The sequence below is a fragment of the Vombatus ursinus genome, unplaced genomic scaffold (assembly GCF_900497805.2).
Source record: "Vombatus ursinus unplaced genomic scaffold, bare-nosed wombat genome assembly UNPS02000577.1, whole genome shotgun sequence".
Classification (NCBI taxonomy): domain Eukaryota; kingdom Metazoa; phylum Chordata; class Mammalia; order Diprotodontia; family Vombatidae; genus Vombatus; species Vombatus ursinus.
Window position 1 is genome coordinate 15,238,128 of NW_020940355.1, and position 18,914 is coordinate 15,257,041.

Below are 18,914 nucleotides of genomic sequence, written 5' to 3' on the forward strand. Positions count from 1 at the left end.
ATTATATAATATATATAATATATGAATAAATAAATAAATAAATAATATATATTATAATATATGATATAATATATAATATATCATATATCATATATCATATATATTATAATATATATGATATATCATATATCATATATAATATTATAATATATGATATATAATGTATAATATAATATATTGTATAAATAAATATCAAATATTTATATATATAAAAATACATATATATATTATACATATATATACATATATTATATTTATTATATAAATATATATGCATTTATAATATTTACATATTATATATGTAAATATTATATAAATATCATATGTGTATAATATATAAATATTTAATATTTATTTATATAATATATTATATTATATGATATGTTATATTATAATATATTATTATATTATATATTATAATATTATAATATTATATATTATAATATTATGATATTATATATTATATCATATATATTATATATGATATATTATATTATATAATATATTATGTTATAATATATTATATACATATATATGTATATACATATATGTGTACATACATATATATGTATTATATATTATATATATAATATATATCATATATTATATAATATATAATAATATATAATATATAATATATATAAATAAATTATATATATAATATAAATTATATAATATAAATAAATTATATAAATATAAATACATATAAATATAAATAAATATATCAATATCAATATAAATATATAAATATAAATATAAAATATAAATAAATTATATGTATGATATTATAATATATAATACATATATACATATTTATAAATACATATACATATTTATAAATAAATATGTAAATATTTATATATTCTATGATATATATTATTATATATAATATATAATACATATATATGTGTATATATGTATAATACATATATATATTATATATATATTATAATATAATATATTATATAGTATAATACATAATACATATAATATATAATATTATAATATATAATATAATAATATATTACAATATATTATATAAATAAATATTAAATATTTATATATAAATACATATATGTATATGTATATATATAAATATGTGGTGTGTATATATAAGTATATATAAAGTGTATATAATACATATTATGCACACACACACGCAAAAAGACACTCCAAAATCTTCATAATAAAGAACCAGAAACAAAGTAGATGACCATCAACTGGGGACTGGCTAAACAAGTTGTTGTATACAAATATTTCCTGTACTTTGAGAAACAATTAATACGATGAATAAAGAGAATTTTGAGGAAACTTAAATGAATTGATGCAAAGTGAAGTAAGCATAACCAGAATAACAATAGACCTTTCAGACCTTTCCAAAGGTGCAATCAACACCTCAGTGGTAGCAGCTTCTGTCACTGGAGGGCTTCAAGCAGAGCCAGATGATCACTTGTTGGGACTATTGTAGATAAGAGTCATGATTTGGATTAATTCCTCCCCCATTCCCCCAATAACATTTTAAAGTGTTTTAGGTTTATGAAGCACTTTACATATATTATCTTAAACCTCATAACAACCCTGTGAGTCAAGTACTAAAGGAGTTATTACAAGCATTTTACAGATGAAGAAAGTGAGGCTCAGTGAAATTAAATGACTTGCCTGTGTCACACAACTGTTATCAGAAGTGGGACATAAAACTGTTTCCTTGACGCTAGCTAGGTTCCTCTCTCTACTCACTATGCCATACTGTGTATTAAACGACTTCCGGAGTTCTTTCTGACTGTAAGTTCAAGATTCTTCTCCAGTGAAAAATGATTCATTCCTAATTAATGCAATAGAGTGAAAGATGTATTTTTCAGGAGGTTTATACATGAAGCATGTCCACCTGGAAAGGCTCTGAAGTGCACTTGCTGCTTCCTTCACCTACCTCCAACGAACCCTCCTGGACAGCTCGAACAGCCACAGGTGAATTGCTATAGCTAGCAGAAACAAAAGAACAGGAAAAAAATCACAAATCAACATTTTATGATCATAAAACTTAAAACTTTATGATCATAAAACAAAAAACTTAAAAAAATACCAATATATAAAATAGATTTTCCCCCATGAAAATGGGATGAATAGCTAATAATATTCAATTCACACTTACATAACTCTCTAGGGTTTGCAAAACACTTCCTCACAACAAATCTGAGGTATAAGAAATGCAGGTATTATGCCTATTTTACAGATGAGGAAATTGAGGCTTTGGGAGGATAAGTGAATTGCCCTGGGTCACCCAATTGAAATGTCAGAGGCAGTATTCAAATCCAGGTCTCCTGACTCAAAGTTCAGTAACTCTTTCTACCATGTCTCTTGAAGGCTGGGGCTGTTTCATTTTTTACTTTGACTTTGTGTCCTTGGGGCCTAGCAAGGTGTCTGGCACATGTAAGATGTTTAAAAGATGTTAATCAGTTGATGTCATACTACCTCTTAAAAAATGAAGTACTAGTAAGTTTTATGTGTACATGTACACATTCCTATACAGCTTATATATATATATTAAGACCTAAAAGTCTTAATATAGTTTTAAGCTATTAGAGCACCTTGTATATGCATATATATGTATATGTGTTATGTATATACACACACACACATGTGTATTGTGTGCATATATACACATGTATGTATGAGTATACACACATGCATATATAGACACATGCACATATATATTCTCTTGATAAATCTTGCCAGTTTTGGGAGGTAGGCACTGAAAATATTCCTATCTCCATTTTACACATGAAATTGAGGCCCAGAGAGTTTAAACAACTTTCCCATCCCTGGTCACACCATTAGCAAGTGTCTCGTGTAAGATAGCAACTTATGTTGACCCTCACCTTCAAGTCTATACTACTTTTTCTGCTATACTACATTTCCTCTCAGAGCTAACAGTTTTGAGTACTATCCTACTCAAAGAGGGGGTACCTCCCAATTAATTCATGAAATACAAACACACCAGTGATAGTTTGAAACATTAGGTCTCTTAGGAGGTACGTACCCATTTGCCAAAGAATATGTGGATCTAAAATGAAATTACTATATTAATACCCCATCATCCTAATCTCTTCTAATTAGCTGGAGTTAGTCCCCAGCTGATCTTTCAGTTAGCTGGGAGCCAACCCAAGGAAAAATGCTAAAGTGAGAAGCTTGCTTTCAACTTTTTCACCAGCATCCTCTCTTCGCTAGAACTAATGCCCACCTTATGAATCACATAAATTTTCATTTGCATGCAGAAATGTGTTAGTGCATAGAATGATTTGTGGTATAATGGATGGAGCAGTAGATAAGAGTGCCAGGCCTGGAGTCAGGAAGACTAATCTTTCTCAATTTAAATCTGGCCTCAGACACTTACTAGCAGTGGCACCCTGGGCAAATCACTTCACTCTGTTTACCTTAGTTTCCTCATCTGTAAAATGAGCTGGAGAAGGAAATGGCAAATCTCTCCAGTATCTTTTTCAAGAAAATTCCAAATGGGGTCACAAAGAGTCAGACATGACTGAACAAAAAACAAACAAAAATAGTAAGTGATATTGTTTTGTTTGTAACTCATAAAGACTATTAAGTGCTGAATAGAGGGGTCCAGATCTGTGTCAGTGAAGAAAGGGACCCACACCAATGAAAAATATCCATCTTCAGTTTCAGTGTATACAAAATGAACCACATAATGAAATGAGACTCAACTTCCTTCTATATATTGTGTTTATGCTGCCTCTTCCAGCATGGTGCCCTGCGTGAGACTACTTTATATGTATTCTAAACCTATTTTTTTCTCCCATCAAAACTGACCAGTCTCTCAGACCCTGCTAGATCATTTGGTGAGCAAATTCAAACTAACATGTTCCTTACATTTAGGGAATTCATGTATTATCTATCTCAGAAATATCTATGGGAGCTTCTGGCAACATAATTGACTTATGATGGTAGAATTTCAGGTACCATAGGAGATATACTGAAAGCTTTCTGCCCCCTAAGTTATACCTCACAAGCAACTGTTATTACACAAGATCAATGGGATGCCTAGTTACAGGGGAATATTCTCCTTAGGCTATCTGGCAGGAAAGCATCTTCACTCCAAGAAATAAAAGAAAAAAAGCAACCTCCAAACATTTATATTTTATTATTTTACTTGACTATAGTCATCACATTAGCAGTGACAAATCAACCATGGACACTAATACCACTTAGATGACTAGGAAGTCATCGACTATAATCCTTCTGGTAAGATGGCAGACCTTGGTGCCTTACCACCCTACTGCAACCTCCAGCCTATCAGGCCTCACCATAGTGCTCTGCCATTATACCCCCTAGATTTCCAGACATTACTATCTGCCTCGCCAATACACCCCAAAGGTCCCCCTGCTCTTGACATCTTTAGGAGTTATACCCAGAACTCTTCTTTCTGGTTGCCTTCCCCAATCAGAACATGAGCTTTCTGAGAGCAAGGATTATCTTTCTTTCCTATTAATAGTTTCTGTATTCTTTTCTATTTATATTTGCACAGTGTTTGGCCTAGATGGCACTTAATTTCTTTTTAAATTCATTTTGGAAGCATTCGTTATTTTGTTTATATTTTGGGAATCACTTACCTAGGCTTCTCATCTAATTTAAGAATCTGGATTTTATCCACTTCTTTCAAGACATCTAAAGAGCTCCGTTCTAAAGCAATTTCTCCTACTTGGAGAAAATTTTTAAAAAATTATTAAATCATTTAAGTGTGCCATGCAAATCCTAATAATGACAGTTAACAACTATACCTGACCTTGACTTGGGTCTTCCAGGTCCAAAAAGTGGGCTGAAGTACTATTTGCATCACTTTTCTATGGAAGAAACGTTTAAAATAATAATGTGTATAGAATCTAGATAATTTGGGATCAAAATTGTTAATACTTAAAGTTATACAATGGAGAAGTATTGGTACAAAGCTGTCTTTAGGTCCACAGCACCAATCCATCTTATAAATGAAACTAATTCAGAGGCTGTATTTGGTGTTTCTTTAATTAGTTCCCTTTGAACAGGCCCCAAGAAATTGGTCTTATTGAGGAGGTACTGTGGTATTCTGGGGCTTGATGTAATCAGCACAATGTCATCCACAAATAGGAGTATCTGCAATTCCTCTTCTATTTGGACATTGGGAAGAACATCTTCTATGATAATGGTGAGCCTACACTTTTCTGTTTTATTATTTGTTTTGTTATTATTTATGATTTTGTTATTATTTGATGCTGATAACATCATGTTAAACAGGCTTAGCTTTATGTTTTCATCTATGAAGTCATTTTGTCTGATCTTAATATGCATAAAAGAAATGCTTCATGAAATCAATTAAACCTACTCACATTAACATGGTGCTTTAAGATTTACAAAGTTCTTTCCTTACAAAATATTCCTGTAAAATAGGTAGTATGTGTATTAGCAGCTAACAAGGCTTAGCACAGTGCCTGGCACATAGTAGGCACTTAATAAGTGTTGATTGATGATTGATCTTCATTTTATAGATTAAAAAACTGAATCTCAGAGAAATTAAATGGCTTGCCCAAGGTCACATAGCTAGTACACCTTGGAGTTGGGACTCTAACCCAGGTCCTTCTGAATTCAAGCTCAACAGTATTCCATTAATTCGTGCTAATGTCATCTGTAATTGGCCAAGGCAGCATTCTTGCTGAAAACCTCTAGTGTTGGGAAAGAGCCACAAAGTGCTAGTCTCTTTCAGAAGATATTTCCCAGCATAAACATTCTAAGAACTCTAGAGTTGGAAAAAACACCAGAAGTCATCTTGTCCAATTCTTCTTGAAGCGTAAATCCTCTATTGTCTCAAATAATGATCCAGTCTCTGAGTGGCCCCTTCTGACATAGGAAGGGAACTCCATTGCTTCATGAGGTAGCCCCCTCTATTCTCAGAAATGTCTGATTCCTCACTTTGAACGAAAATCAGCCTCGCTTCTATCCCCTTCCCCTAGTTCTGTTTTCTGGATCCAAACAGAACAAGTCTAAGAATTACTCTTCCACATAACATTCCTTCAAATACTTGAAGACAATTACTGTGCTACCCCCCTCTTTCTCCTCTCCAGGCCAAACAGTTTCTAGTTTCTTCAATCCTCGTATGGCATAGTTTCAAAGCCCTTCACCGTTCTGGTTGCCCTCCAAGTATATCAAGCATAGAACTTAAGGGTATCACTAATTTGAGCATATCAATGTCCCTCTTGAAATGACACAAAAAACAAAACTGTCCCAGAATGCCCCACATACATTCTACTAGGAAAGAATAAAACAAAACTGTTACTCCCCATGTTCTGGAAAGATCATTTCTATAAATGAGTCCTAAGATTGAATGAGCTTTTTCAACTGCTAAGTCACACCATTGACTGCAAGGTAAATGTGAGTCAACTCAAATTCCCAACCTTTTCACATTAACTGCTCTATAGGCATATACAAGTCCCTTATTTCAAAACTTTATGGTTCATTTTTAAAGCTTTATGGCAGAGTTCTACATTCATCCCTCTTACATTTCATCTTGTTAGTTATGGCTCATTTTTCTTGTCTGTTGAGATCTTTTCTGTGTCCTAATTCTGCTGTCATACAATATATTAGCTAGCCTTACCAGTGGGATAGCTTCAAGTTTTCTAAGTATGCTATCTATGCTTTCAGCCTGATCAAATCAGCTACTGATAAAATTGATTGCCATTCTGGAAGACAGTATCTAACTAGCATTTAAGTGACAATCTCAAGGAATTGAATACTTGTACATCTTAAGAAATTTTAAAAAGGACAGTTTCAGAGAAATCTGGAAAGATTTGTATGTGCTGATGCAGAATAAAGTGAGCAGAGGCAGAAGAACAATTTATACAATAATTACAATGTAAAAATGATTAAGTATCTTAAGAAGTCTTAATCAATGAAATGACCAACCATGACTCTAGAGGACAAATGATGAAGAATATTACCCACCTTCTGAAAGGCAAGTAAAGAAACTAATGTACAGAATGAGGTATGCAGTTTTAGACCTGTCCAAATTTGTTTTACTTGAGTATGCATTTTTGTTACAATGGTTTTGTTTTTCTTTTTTCTTTTCTGTTGGAAGTAGGGGTAAGAGAGAGAGAAATGCTTGTTAACTTTTTAAAAATTTATTTTGAAAAAGATTTCACTCCAGTGAAATAATTGGAAGGGGAATCTATCACAATCTTCAGCCTCTAATCCAGGGATTAACTTTACTTGTGTCATTGACCCCTTTGGAAGTCTGGTGAAACCTATGGCCCCTTTTTCTTAGACTAATATTTTTAAACTGTTGAAGGAAATACTAAATTTCAGTTAAAGTTTAATGAAAATGAAGATATAGTTTTTCCCATCCCAGGATCAGAAGCTCCTTGAAAGCTATCTGTGCTCCTTCTTCAATAAGGTTAAGAACTCCTGCTCAAATCCCATCATTAACAGCCTAATAATACATATACTTCAGGTATCAAACTTCAAATCTTTGATACTTACTTTTGTCTCAGGCTGTTCAACTACTTGGGAAGGCTCATAAAAAGAATCATTTTTGTCCTCTTGCACAGATTCTTCCTGGTACATGGGTTCTTGTACTTTGAAAAACATTTGAGGAAAAAGTAAATAGCCCTTTTGGAAACAGACATAATTTAGCTTCAGACTACTGCTATCAAAACATGCTTCAAGTATTTGTCTACATGCATAGTAGATGATTTTAGGGACACTTTTGTCCAAAAAAAACCCAACACTTTCCCTACTGGTTGCCAATGTCTGAAATTATATCATTCATAATTTTGATTTGAAATTTTGTCTCTTGTTAAAGTTCACCTGGGAAGGACTATTTCCTTGTCACTTACACCTCAGTGCAAATGAGTTTATTAATCTTAAAATAATAGATTTAGAGCTAGAAGATATATTATAGATTCCTTATTTTACACATGAGAAAATTGAGGACCAGAAAGGTCAATTGACATGCTTCATTCTTCTTCTGGCTTTGCTTCCAGCTCTCCAGATCACTACACCTCAATTCTCTTCTAGCCCTGGAAGTTCGTTCTGCCCCAGTTGTCCCCCTTCTCCCATTTGTTTCTCCCAAAACCTGCTATTTGGAGAAGGGCCCAGGCCACGCATCCTTCATTCCTCTCTGGGCTCTGCTTCTGACTCTCTGTATTTTACCCCATTTCTCCTGTACAGGTACCAACCTTTCCCCTTGCCTCTGACTTTTTAGCTCCCTTTTTTGTGAATCATTTTCCGCCATTAGAATGTAAGCTCCTTAAAGGTAGAGACTGTTTTCCTTTTTCCTTGTATTTGTGTCTCCAGCACCTAGCACAGTGCTTGGCACATAGTAAACACTTAATAAATACTTGTCAACTTGACTTGTTGAATTTGTGCAAAGTTGCACAAATGATAAGTAATAAGTGACAAGTGTGCCAAACATAGGTGTTGAACTGAGGTCCTCATCAACAAATTCACTTTTCTTTCTGCTGCACTAAAGAGTCTTATCCAGAATATTTTGATAATGGGAGAACAGAGATAGGGGTGAAAAAAAAGAATAAGGGGGCACCAAAGAATTTTGCATCACAATTTTTCGCCAGTTTCCACTTGGTCTTCTTCCCTGGAGAAATTTACTATTGAGGAAGTCCTAGGATGCCTCATCCTATGAGATCATGAGGTCAGCGCCATCTTCTGGTAATCTAGTCCTGTCTCGACTTAAAACTAGGAAACTAAATGTGGAGTTTTAAAAACAAGTACCTAACTATGTTAAGTTTTAAGTTATATACATGAAAATACAGGATTTGAAACAAGACTGGCCTAAGGAATAAACAGTATCTACACAGATAAGACTGGATGACCCTCATCTGTCCTGTGCAGGTATTTGGGGATGGAGGGTGGGGGTGTGTTTGTTTTTAATTAGGTACAAGGACTTTAAAATTCTGTAACAATAAAAACAAGCAGAAAATGAAAATGAAAAAACTACTCTCCAGGTAAAATGCTTGAAATGCTAGAGTAAGAAGCTCACAATTTTGATTTTTTTAAAAAATGTAAGCACCCCTGATTAATTTGCTCTCAGAGGAGGAATGGTGAAACATGCCTCCCATTTTCCTTTACTTAGAACTTTCCTTCCCACCTTCCTTACCACTTTTCTGGTACTTAGAAGTAGCAATAGACTATAGATACAAAACATGGCACTGGTTGGGTGTCAGGTTCAGCCAATGTATTGTTCTGTTGTTCTGAACTCTGTGTTAAAAGGAAGGATTCTATTGGGGATAAGCTGGTCAGGAAGTGACAGTGAGGTTTTTTTTAAGGACATCAATAAACGTGAATATAATAAAGATAATTCATTTAAACACAAATGTTCCTGGGAGGAGTAACGCCTTATGCCTATCAACTATTATTTTCAGACTGTGAGAATAAGGGCCAATAGGAATAAATGGAGAGATGTGCACAAAAACATAGATGGTAAATAAGCAGAACCAAATTTCACTTGCTCCAATTTTTCCTAGGGTCACTTTGATCTAGAGGTGCAATTTAGCTCACCAAAAAACAGATATTATGTCTACATAGATTCTGAAAAAGGGTCCTCAGTCATCCTCTGAGAATCAGCCCAAGCTAAATATTTACAAGGGCTGATTACCAAGCAGTGGCCACTAGGTGATCATTTTTTTCTTCAATAAAAGCAATTCACCAAGACTTCCTATTGGGGTATATATTCTTTCCATCAATGAAATCATAGATTCTTAAAGTCCTGCTAATTCTCCTGTGAGGAAGGAGAGATAGAGGTGGAGAGAGGCGAAGAGGGGAGAAAGTTAATCATAGGATTATAGATCTAAAGCTGGAATGGTCCTCACAGATCACCTGGCACAACCCATTCATTTACGTATGGGGAAACTGAGGCCCAGACAGGTAAAGAAACTTGCCCAAAGTCATCCAGGTAATTAAGTGGAAGAGCAGGAACCATTTTCATGTCCATTGCCTCAAAATCTGATATCCTTTCCAATAATTCCTCACAATACCAATCCTAGATTTTCAACTATCACTTGTCACTTGATTTAGTAGATAGGGAGCAATGGTTTCACCCTAATACTACATCATGTTTTTTAAGAGCTCCCTCTGCTTCCAGACTCCCAAGCCTAGATCATTGCTTATGCAACAGCTACATCTCTGAGGAAAAAAAACGATGAATTTCAGAGTATTGGTTAATCACTGAATTTCAGATCAATAATTTAAAACATTTTTGAAAAGTTGAACTGATAAGTCAAGGGCCTTATGAGAACTATGAGTCTAGTTAGTCATAGAGAAAGCTGATTCAGTAAGTAAGTGATTCAGAGTAAAATCTGAAATTCATTACTGTCCTTGAGGATCATCTTGATTATTAATTTAGGGAATTAGCAACATGATTATTTTCTAACTTCCATACATACCTGCTTTTTCCTCTTGGTAACTGGGACTCTCTGCTGTCTCTTGTTCCTTGAAACTTTCAGGAATTTCTGGTGGTTCTTCCCTTTTTGTCTGATCAGGGTTCAGTTGAAAACCAAACAAAAACAGGTTATTTAAAAAAAAAACAGTTCTTTTTACCCTAATATCTTTTGCAAGGGAAACACTGAAAAGCATAATGAGCATACGGTGTAGCAACAATATACAAATATTGTGAATAAGGAAAACTGCTCCATAGCTTTCTTCACCCATTTCAAGCTCCCTTCCTTCTCCTAGTCATTATTCCAAATGCCTCTTATTTCTAGGCCTACCCAGTGAATGGATAAGAAAGAGGAATGCATCAAGATGAAGAACATCATTTCTATGTTTCAGAGTCCTAGAGACCTTCAAAAAGAATAAATAATAATAATAGCATTTATATAAACACTTTAAGCCTTGCACATGTTATAACTCATTTGATCCTCACAACACCCCATTTTGCAGATGAGGAAACTGAGGCTGAGCAAGGTTAAGTGATTTGCTCAGGGTCACACAGCTAATAATTATGAGTTGAGATTTAAATTGACATCATTTTTATCAACATATCCACCTACCTGCCCCAGGGGACAATTACAGTCTGTATAGCATTGAAGAAAAGAACCTTCAGGGGTACTGAACTTGGAATTAGGATACCCAAATTCAAATACTAGGGCTGATATTTTGCATATGTTTTGTTGTTCATTTGTTTCAGTTATGTCTGAATCTTTGTGACCCCATTTGGGGTTTTCGTGGCAGAGATCCTGGAGTGGTTTGCCATTATTTCCAGCTCATTTTACAGATGAGGAAACTGAGGTAAACAGAGTTAAGTGACTTGCCCAGGGTCATAAAGCTAGTGTCTGAGATCAGATTTGAACTCAGACCTTCCTATCTCTAGGCCTAACACTTTATCTACTGCACCATCTAGCTGCCCCTTTGTATAATGTGATCATAAATGAATCCATTTGCTTAACCTGAGCCTCAAGAAATTGATGTACTATCTAGTTGTGAGGAAAGTTCTTTACAAACTTGAAGTATTCTATTAACATGAGTTTACCAATTAATAATAGGTATCTGAACTCCTCTCACAACAATATTCTCTATCCTAAAATTTCTCACATTTTGTCTGTACCTCTCTCTTCTTTGCACATTCCATTCTCCTAATTTGACCATATTTTTGTGAACTTTTCCTTTCTCCCGTGATATTATAAGTTTTTTAAGAACAGTCTGTCATATCTATTCAACAAACTTTTATCAAAAGCTTACTATTATCTCTTAATTCTAGTGCTTTCCCTCTATCATTTCCTATTTATCCTATATGTACTTGTTTGCACACATTTCCTTGTTCTCCCCACCCCCCATTAGCTCCTTGAGGGCAGGGGCATCTTCTGTCTTTCTACATATCCTAAGCACTTAGCACAAAGTTCCTGACACATTGTAGGTGCTTAATAAATGCTTATTGACTGAATGACTAATATGTAATGCACCATGCTAGGTATTAGAAATACAAAAAGACCAAAAAAAAAAAAAAAAGAACCATTATGCTGTTATCAAGGAACTTAAACTAAACCATATACAAACACAAGATAATTTGAGGAAAGAGAATGAACTAAATAAAGGGATCAGAAAAGGCTTCATGTAGGCAGGTGGTGACACCTGAGCTGAGGCTTGAAGAAAAGCTTTCAGGGCTTCAATAGGACAGGTGTGAGGAAGGAGACAGCCTAGCAGAACCAAAGCACTTTGTAAGCCTTAAAGTAACAACTCAGTCAGTTTGTTAAGAGTTTGTTGGGGCAGCTAGGTGGTGCAGTGGACGGATCGGCAGCCCTGGAATCAGGAGGACCTGAGTTCTAATCTTACTGCAGATAAATCACATTTTCTAGTTGTGTGACTCTGGGCAAGTCACATTGTCTCCCCCCCCCCCCAAAAAAAGGAATTTGTTGTGCTAAACAAATTTGTCTTACGAATTATTTGTTATGTACATGGGACGATACTAACCACCAGGGACATCAAAATAAGATAACTCTTGCCCTCAGGCAGCTTATAAACCTAAATAAAGATTATGTACTTATTCCAGAATGGGGATTAAGTTAGAAACCTGTGTTCTTTTCTGTAGAATATCTGGAGAAGAATGAAGGTAGAAACAAAGTAGTAGCAATGATCAAATGAGCAAGCAGATCAATCCTTAATTGAAAGAAGAAAAATGGAATTCGTAGATGGGGGTTGGGAGTGGTGAGTGGTTTATATATCCTATGACACTATATCTCATAAAGGTCAAGATTTATCCACTATTTCCAAAGATCTCAAACTTTCAACCTCTTCTATCAATGAAAATCAAGGTTTTAATGCCAAACAAGAAAGCTGGAGAATCACAAATACTGACACATTTTTAAATGAGCAAAAAATAAAACAAAAAATAAATGAACTTGCCAGGTATTTGTCCTGTCCAAGAACTTTCATGCAAGTTTTTAGTATGCTGAATTGTAAATCAAAATGTATTTCTATTTTCATCACTTCTTTGTTGTTGAAAAGAAGAAGAGATTTCTTCAGGTAAACAACAAGCACCTTCTTTTTTCCAACTTCTACTAAAAGAAAAAAAAGAGGAGGACACATTATATAGCAGGCATATCGAAAGACTTGTTTTACTGTTCATAATTCCAAATTACTGAATGAGAAAATGTTTGCTCACCATTGCTATCTACCCAAATTTTCTAGAATAAGTACTTGCATAGATCTGAGACTGAATAAACTTCTTGGTCAGTCATTTCAGTTGTGTCTGACTTTTCATGACCTCATTTGGGGTTTTCTTGGCAAAGATACTGGAGTGGTTTGTCTTCTCCAGCTCATTTTACAGCTTGAAGAAACTGAGGCAAACAGAGTTAAGTGACTTACCCAGGGTCACATAGCTATAAGTGTCTAAGGCCAGATCTGAACTCAAGAAGATAAGTCTTCTGGACTCTAGATTCAGTGCTCTAACCACTGTATCACCTAGCTGCCAAATGAAATTGGGGGTGGGGGGGGCTTTTTAAAAAACTGTTTTATCAGATTCCAACACTAGTGTCAATGATAACCCTAGGCATCCAGTCTGTCTTTTGACTGGAAAGGATGAATGAACCTTTTACATCATCACAAAGTAGTCTGTCAGCCTCTGACTTTTAAAAATAACCTTTTATTTTTAGGTAAATATCAGATGAATGGTTTATGGGCTACTTGGTGGGGAAGGAGAGGAAGTAGAGACTTTATAAATTGTTCTGTAAATTGCTGGATAGACAAAAGTTTCTTGTAGGCATTGAATATTAAGTGAACTCTCCAAAACAAAGGGAAAAAGTTGTGAGGTGTATCTTCGGTACTTTCCTACTTTCTTTTCTAGTTCCTTCTCTCTCCTCTCTTCCTAGGTACTGGGGGCCCTTGTGATTCCCTTCCCCTTCCTACCAAGGTCGCTCAGGCCCATTTGCTGTGTGGTCAGTACAGAATCAACTCAGAAGACCTGACCCTCAAATACAGTGTGCTTGGATACCACTAACACCAATACTGCCTCAATCAGCTGTGTCCCCAAAAGTAGGGCAACTCTTGAGAGGCCCAGCAACTGCTCCTTCACCCTGCTCTGAAAGGGATTCTAATATTAGGTACAATGAATTTGGAATCAGAGGACCTAGGTTCAAAATCTGCCCGTGTCACCTTGGAAAAATCCTTTAATCTCTCTGGGATTTGATTTCCTCACTGTAAAATGAGGGGGTTGGCCCCTAAAGGTCCCTTTCCAGTCTGAAAAAAATCTATGATTATCCCATAGGTGTCCTGAGTGGGAGACATTAAATTCCACTTGTGTATGCAATGCAATACTTTTCTGAGTTGGTTTCACTTCTACTTTCAAAAAAAATTTTTTTCAACTACCAGACATTTTTTTCCTTTCTACCTCCCACATCTGAAAAATAAGAAAAGTAAAGAAAAAAGAAATTTAAAAAACTCTTGTAACAAGTGTATCAGGAAAAACAAATCCCTATATTGGATATATCCATAAAAGTATGTCTTACTTTGAATAGTCCATCACTTCTCTGTCAGGAGATTGGCAGCAATCATGAACACCTATTTTTAATCAAAGTACATTTCCAAGTTGACAAAACACAAATAAAATTTATCCCTAATCCATTTTATTATGTATATATACATATATATGTACATATAGTTATATGTATGCACATACACACATGAGTATATATGTGAATACGCACACATTTTTCCCCTTGGACTGGACTTGTGATAACAAAGGTATAGGAAATTCCCAATGAGAAAACTTCCTCCAGTAATACAGATAAACAGCTTCTCTTCAACTATAGTCTTAGTAGCTTATAGCACTAAAAGATTAAATGACTTGCCCAGGGGCACACAGTGTCTGAGGCTGGATATGAACTCGTCTTCCTGACTCCAAACCGAAGACTCCAGCCATTGCCTCATCTAGCTGCCTCTAGATGGGGAAACAAAGGACAGGTAGTTTTCACAGAAATGGGACTAGACAGTACTAGAACAGGGACTGGAATGGGGGCAGCGAGGTGGTGCAGTGGATAGAGTTCTGGGCCTGGAGTCAGCAAGATTCATCTTTCTGAGTTCAAATCCAGCCTCAAACACTTACTAGTTATGTGACCCTGGGCAAGTCACTTAACCTTGTTTGCCTCACTTTGCTCATCTGTAAAACGAGCTGGAAAAAGGAATGGATAACAATTTCAGTATCATTCATTGCCAAGAAAACTGCAAGCAGGGTCATGAAGAGTCAGACATGACTGAATAACAACAGGGACTAGAACCCAGGTCTTCCAACTCTTGATCTAGTGCTGTTTCCACAGTTGTATGCTGTCTTTCTTAGATCTTAAGCAAAACAAGAATCCAAAACAATAATCCTCTCATCTACATCAGCTGCACATTTTCTAACAAATTCCAGGTCTAAAGCACAGGTTAATTTAGCTGATTTATCATAATGACAATGATAGGAAGGCCTAGAAGGATGTGCCCAGACTCTGCAGTAGTGACTGGTCCTTCTATTCTCCCTTTGCCTTGGAGGAGGGGTACGGGGTGTGTTCAGGGAAGACTAGAGCCTCTAGTGTGAGGGCTGCTTTCCACCCTTGGTGTCCACCTGTTCCACCTAACTCTCACCTATGGCTCCAAGAAACTGTAGCATGCACAGTGGCCACACGCCAGTAAACCGTTTTGGCAGACCAACTAAGCCAGGTCGAGGGTAACCCAGGGGTCTCAAACCCATCGGTGAGTTAGGGGAATGTCTACCCCAACCATGTGAAGACATCCCCTAGTGGAATGGGTGGATGAGAACAATTTGTTCCAACAGCCACGAAGGCGGCTGAGGCAGGCACTTGAGGTGTTTGGGAGGCTCTGAAGGAAAGTACGGAAGAGAAGTATTAGACTGACTACCAGACTGAAGGTCTACTGAGCTGTTGTGCTGACCTCATTGTTGAAAGCCTGTGAAACCTGGACAGTATACCAGAACCACACCAGGAAACTGAATCGCTTCCATTGGAATTGTCTTAGGAAGATTCTGAAGATGACCTGGCAGGATAAGGTACCAGACACTGAGGTCTTTTCTCGAACTAAACTGCCACACATTCAAACTCTGCTTCAGAGAGTGAAGCTCTGATGGGCTGGTCACGTTGTTCGAATGCAAAACGTATGCTTGCCAAAAAAACTATTTTATGGAGAACTCACACAGGGCAAGCGTTCACACGGCGGTCAGAAGAAGCAATACAAGGACATTCTCAAGAACTTTGGAATTGATTGTGTGACATGGGAGAAGCCGGCACAGGACCACTCAGCATGGCGTGCCCACATCAGAGACGGTACTGTGCTCTATGAGCAAAGCAGAATTGAAATAGCTCAAGAGAAATGCAAGATACGAAAACTTAGAGAATCCACCCCAAAGGTTCACAGGGACTATTTGTGCCCGACCTGTGGTAGAACATTCCAAGCTCGTGTTGGTCTGATCAGCCACAGTCGGACACACTAAAACTTGACTCTAGCACAGTGATGTCATTTTGGTACTCCTCGAGAATGAAGGACAACCATCAACCAAGCCTTGGAGGAGAGGAGGGATCGGGGTGTGGGCAAGACACTCAGCACCTCCTTCTAGGCGTGCTTCTGATCAAGGTATTACCTTTTATACTGAAACCACGAACTGCTTCCTTTAGAAGTCTTACTGCGTCCCACAGTTCACCCTTAAAAAAAAAAATAAAGGAAACACGTACATAATACTTTCACCCAAACTATCTAGAAGCATTTTGATCTACTCAAATGTAGTACAAAAACAACCTTTACCTCAGCATTATCTATATAGAAAGTTATGCTCTGACTTCCTATATTAAAATCAATCCAAAATTTCTCCAGGTTTTCATCATGTGGTTTCCTCACCTGAAAATAAAGACCATTTCTATCATACATGTGCATTCTCAAAAGTCAAAGTAAAATAAAAAAAGAAAATCTTTCTGAAAATACCCACTTGGTTAAAAAAAGAAACTAAGGTAGAACTATAGTAATAGAGTTATTTATTTCACAGTGACCATTTTGCTTGCTTCCCCAAGACATTAATGCTTCATTTTTATCTATATAGAATGGTGGGCAGTCATCAGTTGTGCCATAAGAAATAATAAAAGGGATAGTTTTAGAGAAAACTGCGAAGATTTATACAAATATATGCAGTGAAGCTAGCAGAACCAAGAAAATAATTTACAAAACATCATAAACAACTTTGAAAGACTTAGGAACACTGATCAGTGCAAAGATCAACCACAATTTCAGAGAATCAATAGTGCATGCTACCTACCTCCTGATGCAGAAATGATGGACTGATTCAAAATGAGACATACTTTTTGGACATGGTCCGTGTGGGAATTCATTTTACTTGAATATTACATACATATACACATACACACACACACACACACATATATATATATATAAACATATGTATATGTTTGTTATAAGGTTTCCCCCCTGCAATGGGGGAGGACAGGTAGTAGAGAAAATAAATGCTTGTTAATTGAAAAAAAATTTTTTTAAGAAAGAAAAGGGGAAGCTAGGTGACAGTGCATAGAGCACAAGCCCTGGAGTCAGGAGGATCTGAGTTTAAATTCTACCTCAAATACTTACCATCTATGTGACCCTGAGTAAATCACTTAACCCCAATTGCATCTTTAAAAAGAAAAAGAAAGGATGGTAGACATTTCAACACTGACTACAGGCTGATTATCTACAGGGCTGTACTGTTTCTCAGTAAAAATACAAAGAGAAAATTGTAAATCCCCAAATTACCGCAGCAAACTTCTCAAAAATCGTTTGTGGATCAATTAGATTACAATGATCCTTTCTCCCTCAGACTTCACAAAGTGCTTTGTTTTGTAACTCTTTAAAGTGTTTTGTATTACAGTTATCTGTGTATGTCATGTAGGGGTGTCATATCCCCCACACTAGACTAGGAAGAAACTAGGAAGGTCTTATCTAAAACGTATCGCTCCCAGTGTTTACTGCTGTGCTCAGCATTTTTTTCCAGCCTTGTCTCTGATTTCATGGTATAACAACAACAAAGCTAGCACTTATAGAGTACCTTGTATGAGCCAGGCACATACATTTTTGTGCATAACTAATGTGAGGATTTATTTTGCCAAACTAGGCATATTTATTATGAATTTTTCTTTTTTTCCATTGTTCAATAGAGGACACAGTGCAGGGGGGTGGAGGGAGGACATAAACGCTTGTTAAAATTAAAAGAATAAAACAACATGGGGAAACTTTTGGAATAGGGGATATAACTTAGTTGAAATTTAAGTGCCTAAGAATGAACCCACTTGAAACAAGAAAGCATAAAGAAGAGAGAACCAAAGATTTTAGACTTCCTGCAGGAAGTTCTTCGTGCCCAGCCACCCCATGTGTGGAGTTTCTTTACGGACCTCGATAGAGTCTAGGGTTTTCTTTGGTTAGAGTTCATGACCCTACAGTTTATAGTCTATACTTCGGAAGAAATTATTCTCATCTTTCCTGGGCAATTTTCCATGGGCCCTGAGTGACTCCGAAGAAAACAGATATTCCAGTTTATTTCCAGAGACCTTGTCCTATGCCTACATAATTTTGTGACAGACAAAATTGCATTATAAATGAATCTTCAAACTGTGGTACATCGATACAGTGAAATATTAATGTGCTATAAGAAATTACGAATATGATTTATATTACATTAACTGATGTAAAGTAAGCAGAGCCAAGAAAATGATATACACAATGAATATAGCTACATAAATGGAAAAAATAACAACAAAAAAAAACAACTGAAAGTGGACACTACAGAGTTAAAAAGAATGAGCCTGACCCTCAAAAAGAGATATGAAAAGACAGCTCCTACCCATTCTTTTGCAGAGCTATTACAAGGAAAGTGCCTGGGATAGCATTAGGGTGAATGAATT

The 18,914-nt window shown here is 35.9% G+C and overlaps 1 protein-coding gene across 1 annotated transcript in view; it reads right to left on the minus strand.

Moving 5' to 3' along the window:
• SYCP2L (synaptonemal complex protein 2 like) overlaps positions 1-18,914 on the minus strand; it is a 73,491-nt gene that overhangs the window by 36,114 nt on the left and 18,463 nt on the right. Inside the window, exons 13-21 of the mRNA XM_027867921.1 lie at positions 16,777-16,869; positions 16,616-16,676; positions 12,890-13,043; positions 10,437-10,537; positions 7,519-7,613; positions 4,799-4,856; positions 4,626-4,710; positions 1,958-1,979; positions 1,871-1,906 (exon numbers count right to left, since the gene is read on the minus strand). Of these exons, the coding sequence (XP_027723722.1) occupies positions 1,871-1,906; positions 1,958-1,979; positions 4,626-4,710; positions 4,799-4,856; positions 7,519-7,613; positions 10,437-10,537; positions 12,890-13,043; positions 16,616-16,676; positions 16,777-16,869 (705 nt within the window). The remainder of the gene's footprint in view (positions 1-1,870; positions 1,907-1,957; positions 1,980-4,625; positions 4,711-4,798; positions 4,857-7,518; positions 7,614-10,436; positions 10,538-12,889; positions 13,044-16,615; positions 16,677-16,776; positions 16,870-18,914) is intronic.